The sequence below is a fragment of the Saccopteryx leptura genome, chromosome 4, assembly GCF_036850995.1.
Source record: "Saccopteryx leptura isolate mSacLep1 chromosome 4, mSacLep1_pri_phased_curated, whole genome shotgun sequence".
NCBI classification, from domain to species: Eukaryota; Metazoa; Chordata; class Mammalia; order Chiroptera; family Emballonuridae; genus Saccopteryx; species Saccopteryx leptura.
The window spans coordinates 46,108,211-46,124,130 of NC_089506.1; the positions used below are offsets into that span (position 1 = coordinate 46,108,211).

Below are 15,920 nucleotides of genomic sequence, written 5' to 3' on the forward strand. Positions count from 1 at the left end.
GGGAAAAGTTAATTTCTTATGTCAACTCTAGTGATGGGGGAAGGGAATAATTTCATTTCACAAGGAAAAGTGCCACCTGATATTTGAAACAAATTCTCCTTTATTTGCATGCAAAATGAAGAAATGTCTTAAATTTAATGTTCAGAGTTACGTGGTGCTGGATGGGAGTCCTGTGTAGGGTGTTGGATTGTGTAACTTCTCAAGTTTGGGAGATGATCATCACATGCAGTAGCAATTGTAGTGTGAGTCTTTGTATAGATTACTTCTCTTAATTCCCACAACCACCATAGGAGGTAGGTAGCACCATTATCTACATTTTCAACAAAGGAAGCACATGGCAGAGCCAAGATTCAAATGCGGGCTCCTCGCCACAGCGCTGACTTCCACACTGAGGATGCTCTATGGACACATAAGTGACTAGTCTGCTATCTTTTGAGGGGAACTTTCTGGAGTTGTGGGAAAGTTGAAAGAAAGGAGCAGGTTATCTTCATGAGAAAACTCTTCTCCTGTGAAACACAGACTAGCAGAGCACTCTTGGCTGGTTTGGTGAGTTGAAGAATTGGGGTCAACATTTGCTTATCTGTTTCTAGAGTCAGTGAAAATGTTATTCACAGCAATCTCATTGTTTGAAATCCTGTCGCCCATGAATGTGAGGACCATGCAATTTCCCCAGGTGTGGGGCAGAATGTCATTCGCTGCAGGGGCTGGCACTCCTCCTGTGTTGTGTGTGCTCACTGGAGCAGGCCAGTACCTGAATGGCTGGGTTTCGTGGTCAGCTAGTTAGTCATAGTGTGACTGGTGTGGCTAGTTGCTTTCCGAAGTGTGGAAAATAAACACAGAATGGTAAACACAAACCAGAAAAAGTATTTACATTTTGTAAAAAAGGACTAGAAGATGTCACTGTTACAGGGAAACGTCACGAGTAATATCAGGGGCCAAGTAAGCCAGGAAACCCAGGACAACTCAAGTTGTGTCCTAACTCCTGTATAGGAAGGCAGATCTGCTGCTGGACCTCCTGGGTTTGATGCCCAGCTCTGCCACAGGCCAACTACGTACACTCGACCTGCTTTTTAATCTCTCTGTGCCTAGATTTCTCTCATCTGAGAAGCAGCATAATAATAGCATCTACTTTGCAGGGTTAGTTATGAGGATTAGCTGAATGAGTCCACGTAAAGCATTAGAACGTGGTTGGCAACAACAGGATACAGATACGTCCTACAGCAACATCAGGTGTCATTATTTCGACCCTGATCAATGATCCCAAAAGCCAGGCCCCCTTTTCTGAGTCAGAAAGAGTTTTCCTTTGCTGTACTAATCACTTTTTTTTCTTTCTGTTCCTTGCCACAGCCTTAGGAGGTAGGCAGATATTATTATCCCCTTTCTGCTGATGAGGCAATGGCGAGGAGGGGACTAAATTAGTGTTAGAGCGTTAGAGTGGTGAGCTTGGCCCTGAGCGCCCAGCACTTTCTACTCTCCTGCAATAAAGCCTCAGATGAAAAGGGAGCAAGCAGCCCTATGTTTGCTCCAAATCCTGGCTGCTCATCCATGATATTTCAATCCACAAGGGACTCACAATGGTCATATTGTTAGACAAGATTTGCTTTATTAAGATTCAGTTCCTATAGTTATCAAAAATACATTTTAGACTCTGGCGACATTACGCCTGTCCAGTGGTGGGATTCAGCCAGTTCACACCAGTTTGGCAGAACCAATATCTAACTTTTTGTTGAGTTTAGCGAACCAGTTGTTAAATGGCACTTGTAGTCAGGGTTCTCTCCAAGGTGGGCACCTGGGCATCCACCCAATGTGGAATTCACAAATTTACATTCCTTACTCTTTTTTAATGTTCATCTGCTCAACAGCATATTCTAAGTGCCTGTAGTGATGTTTGTTCCGTCCATAGGTGAAAAAATTGCAAGTGAGAATGCCATTCAAGAAGCAATATGGAAATATCTCAAATAGCAGTTTTATTGTGTTTTGTCAGTATTATTTAATATTTTTATTAATATTTTAAAACTTTATTATACATAACCTAATTATGCATACTTCTTTTATTGTTCTTAAGTATTAAAAGCATGAAAAAATGGACTATCTTTTGGTATATCTTTTTTTTAATACTTAAGATGGTCATTAGGGCAGAGAACCAGTTGTTAAATTATTTGAATCTTACCACTGCGCCTGTCCCCTGGCTCCAGTTTTTCTGTTTTTGCCTTTCTTCATGCACAGAATAGGTTCGGGCATGTTTAATGGTCTCCCTCCATTTTGCTCTGCAAAACCAGATGGCAGCTCCCAGAGTGGCTGCTTCGCTTGCCCAAAGGAACTAAGCTGAAAAGCAGGTGTTCTTTTCGACTCAGCAGATGCTAAGGCGATAAGCTGCACTTTTTAGAGCCTTCTGAGAGATTCAGACAGCCTGGGCTGAGCAACTCGGGTCTTGTCCAATTTTCTCCTCTCTAACCAGCTCCGGTTATGGACGTGTGTCTGAGCTCCAAGCAGCAGCCTGGGTTCCCGGGGGAAGGACTGAGCTCACCAGATGGCTGGTTAGAGGCAGAGGCAGAGACCGTCCAGAAAGACGGCACCAGTGGACCCTCAGGAGGTAACCTCTTTCATCACCTCAACACTTTCTAAGTTGTTTTCCTGGTGATGACATTTTCCAAGTTAACTTCTGTGACAAAAATTTCCACCTACTTTTCACTCTAGATTTTTAAATCATTTTTATTGAGATAAAACTGATATGTAACATTATATTAGTTTCAGGTGTATGACACAATGATTTGCTATTTGGATATATTGCAAAATAATCACTACAATAAGTCTAGTTAACATCCATCTGGATAGTTCATATAATGAGCTAAGTACAAAAATGCCTTTATGCAAGCATAAGCCTAGCATTACAAGTGATCCCTGTTTTTCATTATTTATTATCAAAATTCACAAATTTCTTTTATCTTGTGTATAAATCTAAGGTTGCATATTTTTTGTAACAGGCACTTCTAGAAAGAAATGAAATCTGGATTAGTTTCTGCTTTTGATCAAAATCTATTCTTGATAGCTCCATTAGACGTTGGATCCTCTCAAAGCATAGTGTATTTTCTCATCAGGACAATGTAACCATTAGAGTTGTGTTTTTGGACAGGAATTTAGTAGTTAATTATTGATAAACATGACAAATATTGTCATAAAAAGCTAAGATATAGCATTTATTCTTTTTTTTCTTTATTCATTTTTTTAGAGAGGAGATAGAGAGAGAGAGAGAGAGGAGAGAAAGAGAAAGAGAAAGAGAAAGGGAGGAGGAGCAGGAAGCATCAACTCCCATATGTGCCTTGACCAGATAGATAAGTGCAGGGTTTCGAACCGGCGACCTCAGCATTCCAGGTCGACACTTTATCCACTGTGCCACCACAGATCAGGCCAAGATATAGCATTGATAACGTTTGCAATCATTTAACATGATACAATCATGTTTCAACTCTACTAAACCAGAATGTTATTTATTTTTACTAAACTATTTACATAAATACGCAACTTTACCTATCTCTAATATCTGGACCCTCTAAAAATATTAGGCTAGCATAGATACAATAAATAAAAATATTTAATGTACAGTAGACATAAATTTATATATCTTTGTAGAACATAAAAGGGTCTTATGGGAGTATATTTGAATGCTCATATTTTTTTACACTGTTGATTGGGGAAGTATAAGCATTAGTTTATTAACCTATGAAATAATGAGCCATCTAACATAATCCATTGACTTTCCCCCCAGTCTTGAGAGTGCCCTGTTGGTGATGTGTGGGAGGAGGGGACGAATGAACAGTCTGGAGCACAGTGGGCATGGGCTGGGGGAAAGAAACCTGCAGGAGCAAGGATGAGCATCTGCTGGTCTGGCTGCTCTAGGTAGACACTCCAGTGACAAAAGCCTTCAGGAAAAAGGACACAGCTCTGTACTGATTCCTTAGAATGACTGGCCTATACCAGCTCCCAAATTTCAAGAATTCTGTGAGCTAGTTATTAAACACAGCCATTATTGAAATTAAAGTTATATAAACTTACAATTAAATAGATTATATAAAAAACAAAGGTATATAAAAAAACTAAAGTAATAAATACTCATGACTCATCAGAAATTATTTTGCTACATTTGACGATTATCTATGCTCTTGAGTCCATTGATAGCCATTGTATCTGGAGGGTAGAAATACTCCATGATGGTGTGCTGTCACACATCTTTTCCCAGTGACATTTTTAAAAAATCACCATGTGGGAGTATTAACATCATAGTAATTGTCAAATCCTACAAATCAGTACTTTCCCCCCTTTCTCCAAACTGGTCATTAAACATTTACTAGTCACCATGGTCCATTTCTCTGCCTTCTTATTGTCTCTGAAACTGAATTCAGAGTCAGCCTTCCAGCCCTGTGAGAGAAGCTAGGGCCTCCTTGGTCATTCATAAATACTCTGTTGGTGTTAGATGTCCGTAGCTTCCCATACGAGGTAGGTGAGGGCCATAGGTCTCCTTTCCTCCCCAACAGCTTCCCCACAGCCCTAACTAGGGCACATGACAGAAAAGGACAAGCCCTCAGGACTGATTGGGCCACTCTTTGTTACCAGGTTCAGACAAGTTCAGTGCAGTCCCTGGTCTCTGCAAGCTCATCTTGCTGTTCGGGGCCGAGCGTTCTCCTCCAGGGTTGGAACACTGAATCAGAACCTGTGGCCCAGGGCAGCGCTCTGGAGACCTGTGGACATCTGTCAGGCTGGTTTACAAACCAGTTGCTTCACTCACGCTGTGGTCAAGGACCATTTCCCCATCTGCCGCATTCTGACACTTTTTGGTAAAATACTATAAAAATGAATTTCTAGGAAAACAAAACGAAAATACAAAGACGTGCAAGATATAAGCATGCAATTAGTTTCAACAGACATGATCAAATTATAAAAGTTCTCAATGCTTACTCCACGTTTCTATCCTGTTCTTCCTGTGAGCCTGTTACCTGGTTTGCAGACCAGCAGCCTAGAACTGCTCTCGAGCCAGTGGGAACCACTGGCACCTGAAGTCCCTGTGGTCCCTGCCTCTCAGGGGTGGGCTCCTGAATAGATTTCTTCAAAGACCCACCAGCCTTCAGCCTCTGTTCACATCCTCCTCTGAGCAGGTGCTCTTCCTCTCATTTTATGTGATATTTGAGAGCTGCTCGAGTGGGTCATGAGAGTAAAGAAGTATTTAAAGCAGTAGTGACTCAATAGTCAGAGCTCGTCTGACGCCCTCCCTTGGACTGTGGGGCTGGCTCATCTTTGGGCGACCTGTACTTTTTGAGGAGCTGATGTAGAAAGGATTTAAGGAATACGCTCCAGCCAACATGTGGAAATGTTACTTCAAGACCTAAAAATAGTCAGGTTCATGTTTTCCCAGGTCTTCCTTACACAGACAGCTCATTTGTGCCATTTTCCTGGTGCTACTTCCCTTTCTCCTGTTGTGAAAACAGTGTGTGGAGGGAGCCATACCTCTTCCGTCCTCTCCTAAACAGAGGAAAGAACTCAGGGCATCCTTGGTGCATTTCATTATATGATAAAAATTTCACATCTGAATTTTATGGCCCTGTTACTCCATATTATTGTTTTGTGCTAGTTTGTAGCCATTGTCACTGATGGCATTATGCCTCTGAGGAAAGAATTTTCAATATGTTCCCATCTTAGCAATTACTAAGTGTGTATTTGCACAGAATCAACAAATCATAAAACCTGTTTTATTTTCTGCCCCACAGATTTAAACAACATAGAGCCCTCGCTTCATAGCCTTCAGAAATTTGTTCCTACAAATTATGCCAGCTACACTCAGGAGTATTATCTGTTTGCAGGCAAGAAGATTGTGATTCAAGAATCAATAGAGAGTTACGGAGCAGTGGTGTGGCCAGGGGTGAGAGATCTGCTACACTGGGCTGGCAGGATTTCTGGGGACGATAATGACACTTTTGTACATCTGTGTTGTCTTGATCAATATGCCAAGTACTTCAACATTCTGTGTGTCCTCAACTTAGGGTCAATTATTGCCTCCCCAAGGGTGTGGGTGGCGTGGTTGCGCTCCACTATACCTAGCATCTCTCCCCTAAGCATTGATTTTCCTCTATGCTATGTTCTTAAATACACTGTTGATGCATACATTATTGTTTACATTAATATAAACTTGAATATATCAAGAAGTAAGATGAAAAGTTAATATAAGTTGTTAAAAAAAACCCATATTTTGGAGTTGTAGCTTTGCAGCACGTGCCTGTGGCCATTCCCACAGACCCTCCGGCCCTGACTTCCTTTTCACGTGGTGGGTGTTGCAGTAGAAATGTGCAGGAAGTGTGGCTGCATCCCATGTTCTCCCTGCAACAGCCCTGTGAGGATGGCACTGAAGTGGGGGAAACGCTCTGAATTTAAAGCCAGAAAACCTGCGACTTCCTGGCCCTGTGGTCATGGATGTTCACTTCGCCTCCATTTGCCTTCATTTCTGTATCTAAAGCATGGGACAGTGTTGATGTCCAATTCCTGAGATGGTTGTGAGGTTCAGTGAAGTGGTGCACCTCTCTCTCATGTTAGCTGTAGTTGCTAATGTATTATCATCAATATTGATGGATTACTAAATTAATGAAGAGTTGATCATTTGGTAAAGCTACTGCACTGGGTGCATGGTGCACAGACAGGCTGAGACAGTGGCCTCAGATGCCAGTGCTGTTGTTCTTTCTGTTGCAGAAGTTGTCAGCCCAGGCTTAGTGAGAGAGGCTCCGAACCACATCAGCTCAGCTGTTAGCACGGATGTGAATTATACTGGGATCCCATTAAAAGGCAGGTTCTGATTCAGGAGGTGTGGACGGGGGTGGGTGGGTGGGGGGCACTGTGCCTGTACATTTCTCACAGGCTCCCAGGTGATACAGACCAGCTGGTCCAGGGACTGCACGTACAATAAGTAGTCATGATTAGAGGTTCCATGGAATGCCCTCGGGAGAGCTGGGGTACTGGTGACAGGTGAGAGGGGGAGCAGGAGGAGGGAGGGGCTGTCGGGGGCTCTGTGCTCTTAAATCTCCACCTGCTTACATTCCTATCAACCAAAATGCTTTGTTTGTACCCCTTATGCATATAAATATGATTCTCTTCAAAGGATTTTTTTAGAAAAATTGAATTTATTGCAGTGACATGGTTAATAAAATTAGATAGGTTTCAGGTGTACAATTCTATTATACATCATCTGTATATTGTACGGTGTGCTCATCACTGCGAGTCAAGTCTCCTTCCATCACCGTTTACCTGCCCCTTCCCTTTCCTACCTCCCCGCCCGCCTTTTCCCTCCTGTAATCGCCGTACTGTTGGCTGAGTCTATGAGTCTGTTTCTCTCTTTTTTTCTTTGGTGGCTTAACAACAAGTCTGAAAACCATCAAGCTACTCCAACAGCTTCCTATTTTAATATATTTGGCAAATAGACAACCATAGCAGGGATATCAGAAATTAGAAGTGGAAAAAGTTATTTGTCCACGGGGCTGCTCTGTTCTCATTAAGGCCTCAGCCTTTCATGCACCAACCCTGGTCTTCTCCTGGGATATCAATCCCCCGAAAACTGCAGAGGAAGGGTTTATGTAGAAGGGGAAAACACCCTTTTCTTGTATGACTTATAGTCAGCTCACTGTGAAAGAGATCATTTCTCAGATTTGGCTAATAGGGCCAAGAAGGGGTGGGGGAGTGTTTGGAATGTCAAGAAATGTAGCCGTTCCCCTAGTCTCCCAATAGCTCTCCAATGGGGCCAGCCTCTCACAGGGCAGGACTGATTTTCTCAGAAAACACCTCAAAGCATATGTCCTCTTGATAGCTCTACGTGACACTGTTTTCATAATATTGAACCTCCCACCTTGCAAATAATTACCCTCTGTTCTCAAGGGACATTTGGTTTTCTATATTAAAACTATCTTAATTTATTTGCACACTTTTTAAAAACATCTCCTGACTACTACTCAAAGTGAGGTTCATGAACCAAGAGCACTGGCATTATCAGGGGGCTTGTTAGAAATGCATCCCTGGGCACCCCCCAGCCCATACCTGAGTCCACAGAGATGTGCCCCTTTCCCCAGGCCCCCAGGTGACTTTTGCATGTACACTAAAGTGTGGGAAGTACTGTTCAGATAATCTAAGTGTTTCTTAGAGGAACTACTTAAAAAAATAACTGCCCAGTTGTCCAGTTTAACAGACAGAGTCCTAGCCCACTTGAATTTTAATAGAGGACAGGAGAGAGGTGTTGAAAGAGTTTATACAACACTTTTATAGCAGGTGGAGGCCCGATATGACTGAGTCAGAGCAAGAAGTTCCTGGATTTTCAAGCAATGAGCTGGGCTTTCAGTTTCTGGAGACTGATCAAGTCTTCTGATGAAAGCCATTTAACAAACTTGTTTCTCTGGTTCCTTTGATGAATATTATAACTTTCATATTCCAGAGGTCTAAATACATCATTAAATATATAGTTACATTCTGATGAGCCTCTTAATAAATTAAACTGTATGCTGTATCTTACAGTATTTAACTTGGGGTGGGGATTGGGGCCATGACTGGTTTCCAATGTACAGGTGACAACAGTAAATATTTTTTAGGCTACGGCTTTGTGTCAGTATTTGGAGGAACATACAGAGGAACTGAATCTTCAAGACGCTAAAATACTTGAAATTGGTGCTGGACCAGGCCTTGTTTCCATTGTGGCCAGTATTTTAGGTTTGTTTATTTATTTCTGATCTTACTTCAAAAGACCTTTACTGTGATAAGGAGTATCGTAGGACATGATTTCATTCACTGAATCTCCCCCAAATGTCATGAGCTAGAATTACCACTGTTATCCCAAGATAGGATTATTGTGTTTTAAAGAGCTTAAATACCTTGCCCAGTCCACCAATTATCATGTGATGAAGTTGAAATTTTGGAGCTGTGACTTTTCCTGCTTTTTGTTGCAAATATTATAACTAACATTTTGAAGGGAAAAAAAATGTGAGTTAATCCAAGGTAAAGATATATTTATACCCAAAATGCAGGTTGTGAATTCCTGGGCACTGGGCAAGAGGTGGGTACTAACCTGGCATGCTTTTGCCCACACAATAAAAAAAAATCTAATCTGTAAATATAGTGACCTATTTTGTGAACAATTGTTACTAGCTTTAAAATACCCAAGAATTAATTTAATGAATTTAGATAAAAGTGAGAGTCATATAAAACAGATCATCCTCATGAAAAGAAAGTTGAATACTTCGTATAAGAGAAAAATAAAAGCTTCAGATTACCATGACCAGCTCAGCTGTGGGTGTGAACGAAAGGAAGTTGCTGCAGGACTTAAGAAAAACACACACAAGACACAACATACAGAAAAGATGGGTACAGGGGACTCCTAGCCTCTAGGACTGAGAGCCCAGATCACTGCAGCCTCATCGTATTTATTGGTCTCTTTGCTCAATAAGCAAATTAGCAGAGCCTGGGTTCAGGTGCAGAGAAGGGTAATTAACTAATGTCTCTCAGGTATGTAAGGAAAAGGCTATAGGGATCAGCTGTTTCCTTTAAACAATCTTACCAGGGCTTGCTGGGGCAGCGTTCTGCCCCGGCAGGACTTGGCGTTCCAAAGTCCGCACAAAAGACTTGGCTCAGGACCACAGTTTAATTCCCAGGCATTTTCCCACATCAGATAAACGTAATTTTAGAAGGAAAAACATTATGAATTGTTATATTAAGCAGATGCGAAGCTTAGTATGTTTAGCTAGTTATCCTGAAATCTCCTAACATTGCACCATTGTTTAACTTATAATTTCTTAAAAGATGGGAATATTATTCTATTTCAGTGGTTCTCAACTGAGGATAATTTTTCCCCACAAAGGACATTTGGCAATGTCTGGAGACATTTTTGATTGTCGTAACGTGGGGATGGGTGGGGAGATGTTTCTGTAATCTAATGGATGGGGCCCAGAGCACAGAACCAACCCTGCACCCCCAAAAAATTTATCCAGGAGAATTATGTCAAATATGTCCAGCCGTATGTCAGTAGGGCCAATGCTGAAAATCCCAGTTGTATTTCTTTTGTTCCTCCCTGAGAGTTATGTCCCTCAGAATGTCCAAATGTTTCCAGGTAATTATTATACTTTTCTCCTTCTCTCCAGGAGCTCAAGTCACCGCAACGGATTTGCCTGATGTCCTGGGAAACCTTCAATACAACCTTTTAAAGAACACACTAAAATGTACAGCACATCTGCCTGAAGTGAAAGAACTGGTGTGGGGGGAAGGCCTGGAACAGAAGTTCCCCAAGTCAACCTTTTATTATGATTACGTTCTGGCCTCTGATGTGGTCTACCACCATTACTGTCTGGACAAGCTGCTCACCACCATGGCGCACCTTTGCCAGCCTGGGACTGTGCTGCTTTGGGCAAACAAGTTCAGATTCAGCACTGATTATGAATTTTTAGATAAATTCAAGCAAGCTTTTGATACAACATTCTTGGCTGAATTTCCAGAGTCATCAGTTAAAATTTTTAAAGGAACACTGAAATGGGACTAAATTAAACAAAATGTTTTTCAGAAAATTAGTGTGTGTTTAGAGCAGTATTAGATATCGCATTGTCAACAAAACACTTTTAAGATTAAGAAGGTAATACGTAAAAATACTTATACATCCAAAATAAACAGAACTTAATATTATAGCCACTTTCTAAAATAACCTACTTAAGATGATCTGGTTCATCTAATTATCTGCAAAGAATAATATAAAAATATAACAATAGCTTTGCTGACTTCCAAAGTTCTGATTTAAATGTTTAGTAAATTTACACGAATAAATGAATAAACAAGTGGATTTACACCTTGTTATTTCTACTGGAGAGCACAGTTCTAAACTCATCAATATACTTTTGTCACATGCTTTTTGATACTGAGCTTCATTGGATTAATTTGAAGAATTTATTTGTAAGGATTTTAATTAGCAAAGGAATAAGATTTTGAATGATAGAAAACAATCATAGGCGAAACAATGACTAAAGTGAACAATGTGGAAACGGCTGGAGTGAGGAAACGGGTGCTGTCTTTGGAACGTAACAGAATTTGATTTATAAATACTTTCCTTCTGTGTCAACTGCCTAAGACTACTACACATTAAATTATTGGGTTGTCTAATTTTTTTTTCTTTTGATTAAAATTTCTTAGAAAGTTAGGAAAGAATGAAATCTTATCTGTTCTAATTAAGGAAGGCTACAAAAAAAATCTGAAACAAACATCACAATTATAAAATGTTAATAGACTCTCCATTGAGATAAGGAAAAAGCCTTTAAAGTTCCGCTTACCACCATTTCTCTTCAACAGTATACTAGAGATTTTAGCCAATGTAATAATAATAAAAAAATGTCAAAGAGGCCTGACCTGTGGTGGCGCAGTGGATAAAGCGTCAACCTGGAAACGCTGAGGTTGCCGGTTCAAAACCCTGGGCTTGCCTGGTCAAGGCACATATGGGAGTTGATGCTTCCTGCTCCTCCCCTTCTCTCTCTCTCTCTCTCTCTCTCTCTGTTTCTCTCTCAGCTCTCTTCTCTAAAATGAATAAATAAAAATAATTTTAAAAATGTCAAAGAAATTAAAACATGCAAATTTAGAATGATAGGAATAAAAGTACACTATCATGAATAACATGATTGTCGGTCAGGGTCAGTAAATTTTTATACAGTGCCAGATAATAAATATTTTAGGCTCAGTAGGCTATATACTGTTTCTGCATTATTTCCTTTGTATTGTTTTTTACAATAATTTATAAAAATGCAAGAACTGTTATTAGCTCGTGGGCCCCGAAAAAACGGGCTGGTAGTTGCATTTGGCCCACAGGCCATAATTTGCTCAGCCCTGGAACAACAGATAATCTAAAGTGGAATTATTGAAATCTGTAAGTTTAGCAAGGCTGCCAAATGTCAGTACACAAAGCTCAAGTGTCCTTAGGAATTCTCACTACAAAGTTAGAAAATAAAATTAAAATAATTTACAATAGCTACGTCAAATACTTAGAAATAAATCTAATAAAAGATATGCAAGAATGCTACACAGATTTATAGCAGTACTGTGATAAAGATAACCTAAGTAAATGAAGAGACATACCAAGTTTGTGCATTAAAAGCCACTTTAAATCTTTTTTTCAATTTTTAATTTTTTAGTGAGAAAGAGTGAGAGAGGGATAGACAGGGACAGAGAGAGATGAGAAACATCGACTCATAGTTGTAGCACCTTTGTTGCTCATTGCTCTCATATGTGCCTTGATGGGGGGAGAGGAGGGTTGAAGAGAGCTACAGCCAAGACAGTGGTGACCTCTGAGCACCTCTGAGCTCCTCTGGGCTCATGTCTATGATCCCATGCTCAAGCTGGAGACCCTGTGCTCAAGACGGCGACCTCGGGGTTTCGAACCTGGGTCCTCAGCGTCCCAGGCTGATGCTCTATCCACTGTGGTCAGGCTTTAAAGCCATTTTCAACCTGTCATTTTTATCTGAATTGATCAACAGATTATGTGCAGTCATATGTAATCTTTCCTGTGGAACTTGTCAAACTGATTGTAAGACTAAAAAAAAAAAAAAAAAGTCCCAGAAGAGTAAAGGCAATCTTGAAGAAGAACCTGTTGAAAAGATTTGCTTTACAAGAAATCAAGAGGTATTTTAAAGATGTAATAATTGATAGAGCAATTAGTATTAGTTGCTAATGCTAACACTCATTGGTATTTCTTAATACACATGCACACATACACAGGTTATGTCTTAAACTTTAAAGTCAAATGTTACAATTAATATAAATATAAATTTAAAGACAAAATTGGGATTCTAGACTCAAGTCTGAAGATTTAATTGCATTTACTTTCTCGACAGATATTGCCTATTGAGTCTCTAAAATATGTGGTGATCAATTGTTTAAATACTTTTCAATTTCTCTGAATGAAGATTAAAATTTCTTCTCTTTTTAGATAAATAATAATGTGTTCGTAAATCAAGAAAATCATTATTTTAAAAGCTTACTTCTAAAATTTTGAATTTAATATTTTAAATTGTTCCCTACTTCCACTTAAAAAAAAATCTTGCCTAAAGCAAAAGCCATAATATTCTTCTCTTAAGCAAAGGGAAGGAAAATAAATGTGCCTTTTACAATGCCTTCCCTTAGGATATAGAATTTACAAATTCTATATCAGACCCCCACAGCGCAGAAAATAATGTGTGGGAAAAGGCATGATAGGATGTATTTTACGTCTAGATGTTCACCTGGTGACTCTAGATTTTATCCAATTCTACTTGTTGTTTTCTTCTCTGTCAGTGAGTGAGAGTGGGAAAAATGAAGTCAATCTAGAAGTGTGGTCAGCATAAAGTTCAGTGATCACATCAATTGATATTGGCATAAGGACATACAGGTCAACTGAACAGACTCCAGAAATACACCCATACTTATGTGGTCAATCGATTTTTGACAAAGGTGGCAAGGTAACTCAATGGGGAAAGAATAGTCTTTTTAACCGGTGGTGAAGAATAAACTGATTACCATACAAAAAACAATTAGCCTTGCATCTTTCCTTCTCCTGTTATGTATACAGGTAGCTTGATATTCATGAGGAAAGAGAGCAAAAGGAATTAGACATTATATTTTATAAAACTTGGAAAGCCTGCTTCAGTAAGAAACTGCAACAATTACATTTAGCTTAATTTGCTGGAATGTTAAAACATTAACAGGCCCACAGTGCCTCAGTGCCAGTGAGCCCTTGGACCCAATCCTTTAAGAAAAAAATAGGTTATTTCAGCAATCCTCTTCCCCCATCCCAGGGCAAAACCAATTCGCACCCAAACTAACGGGAAAGGGTTTCTGTGTGTCCCACTTGAAGACAGGTGCAGTGGAAGCCAGATTGGTGACCACAGTCTAGCCTGGAAGAAGGATCTGATTGGCTAGTGAGAGGAACCAACACAAGCCCACAATATTTAAAAAAAAAAATGGTTAGTTTAAGAAAAGCTAGTCATTCCCAGCTCGAAAATATAAATATTGGTTTCACAGAGATGGCCCTCATTTTGCCCTCCCCCCACTCTGCCTTCCTGTTGATATACGTGCTAGCCATGTTAGCAGCCATGCTACATGGGCTGACAGCCAGATGGCGTTCCAAGCACAGGCTTTGAGCAGCACCTGGACTGGAATGACCTTTGATATAGAACACATGGACTTTGGTTTCCATATTGGGCTTATTGAAGACTAGACTGGATTTTTCCACTGGTGAGACAGAGGGAGGTAAGACATTGGGAACCTGTTAGCAACCTTCTACATCATCTCCAAATAAATCTTACTGCAAAAGCCTAAGGTTCTCCAAGTGCCGGTTTTATAAAATGCTTTTTATATGACACATGAACCCCACTTCAAGTGGCACCAGAACCACCATCACTACCTTATGCAAAAATTAAATCAAATGGCTGATAAACCTAAAAAAAGGAGTTAAAACTACAGCTAGTGCTTGACTTACGACCATGACTAGTTCCGACAGACCAGTCGTAACATGATTTGGTCGTAAGTTGAGTAGGCTATACGTACAGTACTGTGAAATGATGTTATAGAAATCTTTAAGTCAAAGACAAAGACAATTTCCTCTTGGTAGACATCTTGGGAGGGGTTTGATGAAAAATACCCAAGACACAAAACACAAATTGCTGAACCGAGTCTGGGATAACAGTTGAAATGGTGCACGCGGAGAAGGTAGTGCTGCCGGAAGCTGGTCCACACTGTCGTACGCCCAGCTGGGCAATGTTTGCACTGCCAGACGCGGAGCAGTCGTGGCTAGCGATTATGGTCATAAAGTCAAATGGTCATAAGTTGCATAGGTCGTAAGTCGATCAATACCTGTATAAGAAAATTAAAACTTATAGAAAAAACAATTAAGATAAAACTTTGTTACTTTGAGACAAAGATAAAACATGAAAAAACACAAACTATAAATATAAATTAAAAAAGATGTTGAATTAGAGCTTATCACAAGTCAATTTTTGCTCTTCAAATGACACTATCAAGAAATACTGAAGAAAATATTTGCTAAACTTGTGTCTGATGACTTTTATCCAAAACATAAAGAACTCTTACAATTCAGTAAGACAGGAAACCCAAATGTTAAGTGGGTTAAAAATCTGAACAAAAGCTTTACCAAAGATACTAGACAAATATCTAATAAACTCACTATTAGGGAAATGCTAAGTAAAACCACTATGAGATACCATTACAACCACTACAGTGGCCAAATGTAAAAAGGTGACAATACCAAGTGTTGAGGAGGTGCAAAAATCTGCACTCACACATTGCTAGTGAGAAAGTAAAATGGCACCCGCATTTTGGAAGCCAGTTTAATAGTATCAGTTATCTTAAAATGTTAAAAAAGATAATCAGTAATTTCATTCCTAGGTATCTACCCAAGATATATTAAAGTATATGCTCACACAAAAAAACTTGTATATATCCATAGCAACATGATTCATAATGACCTCAAATGTACAGTCCAAATATCCAGTAACTGTCAAATGGGTAAAATGTGGAACATCACACAATGAAATATTACTCAGAAATAAAAAGGATTAAATATCCGATAAACACAACAAATGTGAAATTCAAGGACATCATGCTAAGTGAAAGAAGACATAAAAGACATATTATATGATTCCTTTATATAGAATTTCTAGAGCAGTCAAACTTATAAAGATAGAAAGCTGGTCACCAGCGGTCTAGGGCTAAGGGTGGGTGTGGAGATTAACTATATAAACAGATGAGGGAACTTTTTCAGATGATGAATATATTCTAAAATTTGATGGTTCATTGTTGGGCTATAGAAATTCAACTGTACACTTAAAATGGATGAATTCTATGGTATATAAATCATACCTCAAAAAAATAAAATGAAG

At 39.6% G+C, this 15,920-nt stretch overlaps 1 protein-coding gene across 1 annotated transcript; it reads left to right on the forward strand.

Moving 5' to 3' along the window:
- Positions 1 to 2,460: 2,460 nt before the first annotated feature.
- Positions 2,461 to 11,026, forward strand: METTL21C (methyltransferase 21C, AARS1 lysine). The gene is made up of 4 exons (XM_066383600.1): positions 2,461 to 2,593; positions 5,760 to 5,911; positions 8,613 to 8,730; positions 10,155 to 11,026. The coding sequence occupies exons 1-4, from the start codon at positions 2,467 to 2,469 to the stop codon at positions 10,547 to 10,549; spliced, it is 792 nt and encodes a 263-aa protein (XP_066239697.1). The 5' UTR covers positions 2,461 to 2,466; the 3' UTR covers positions 10,550 to 11,026.
- The last annotated feature ends 4,894 nt before the right edge of the window (positions 11,027 to 15,920 follow it).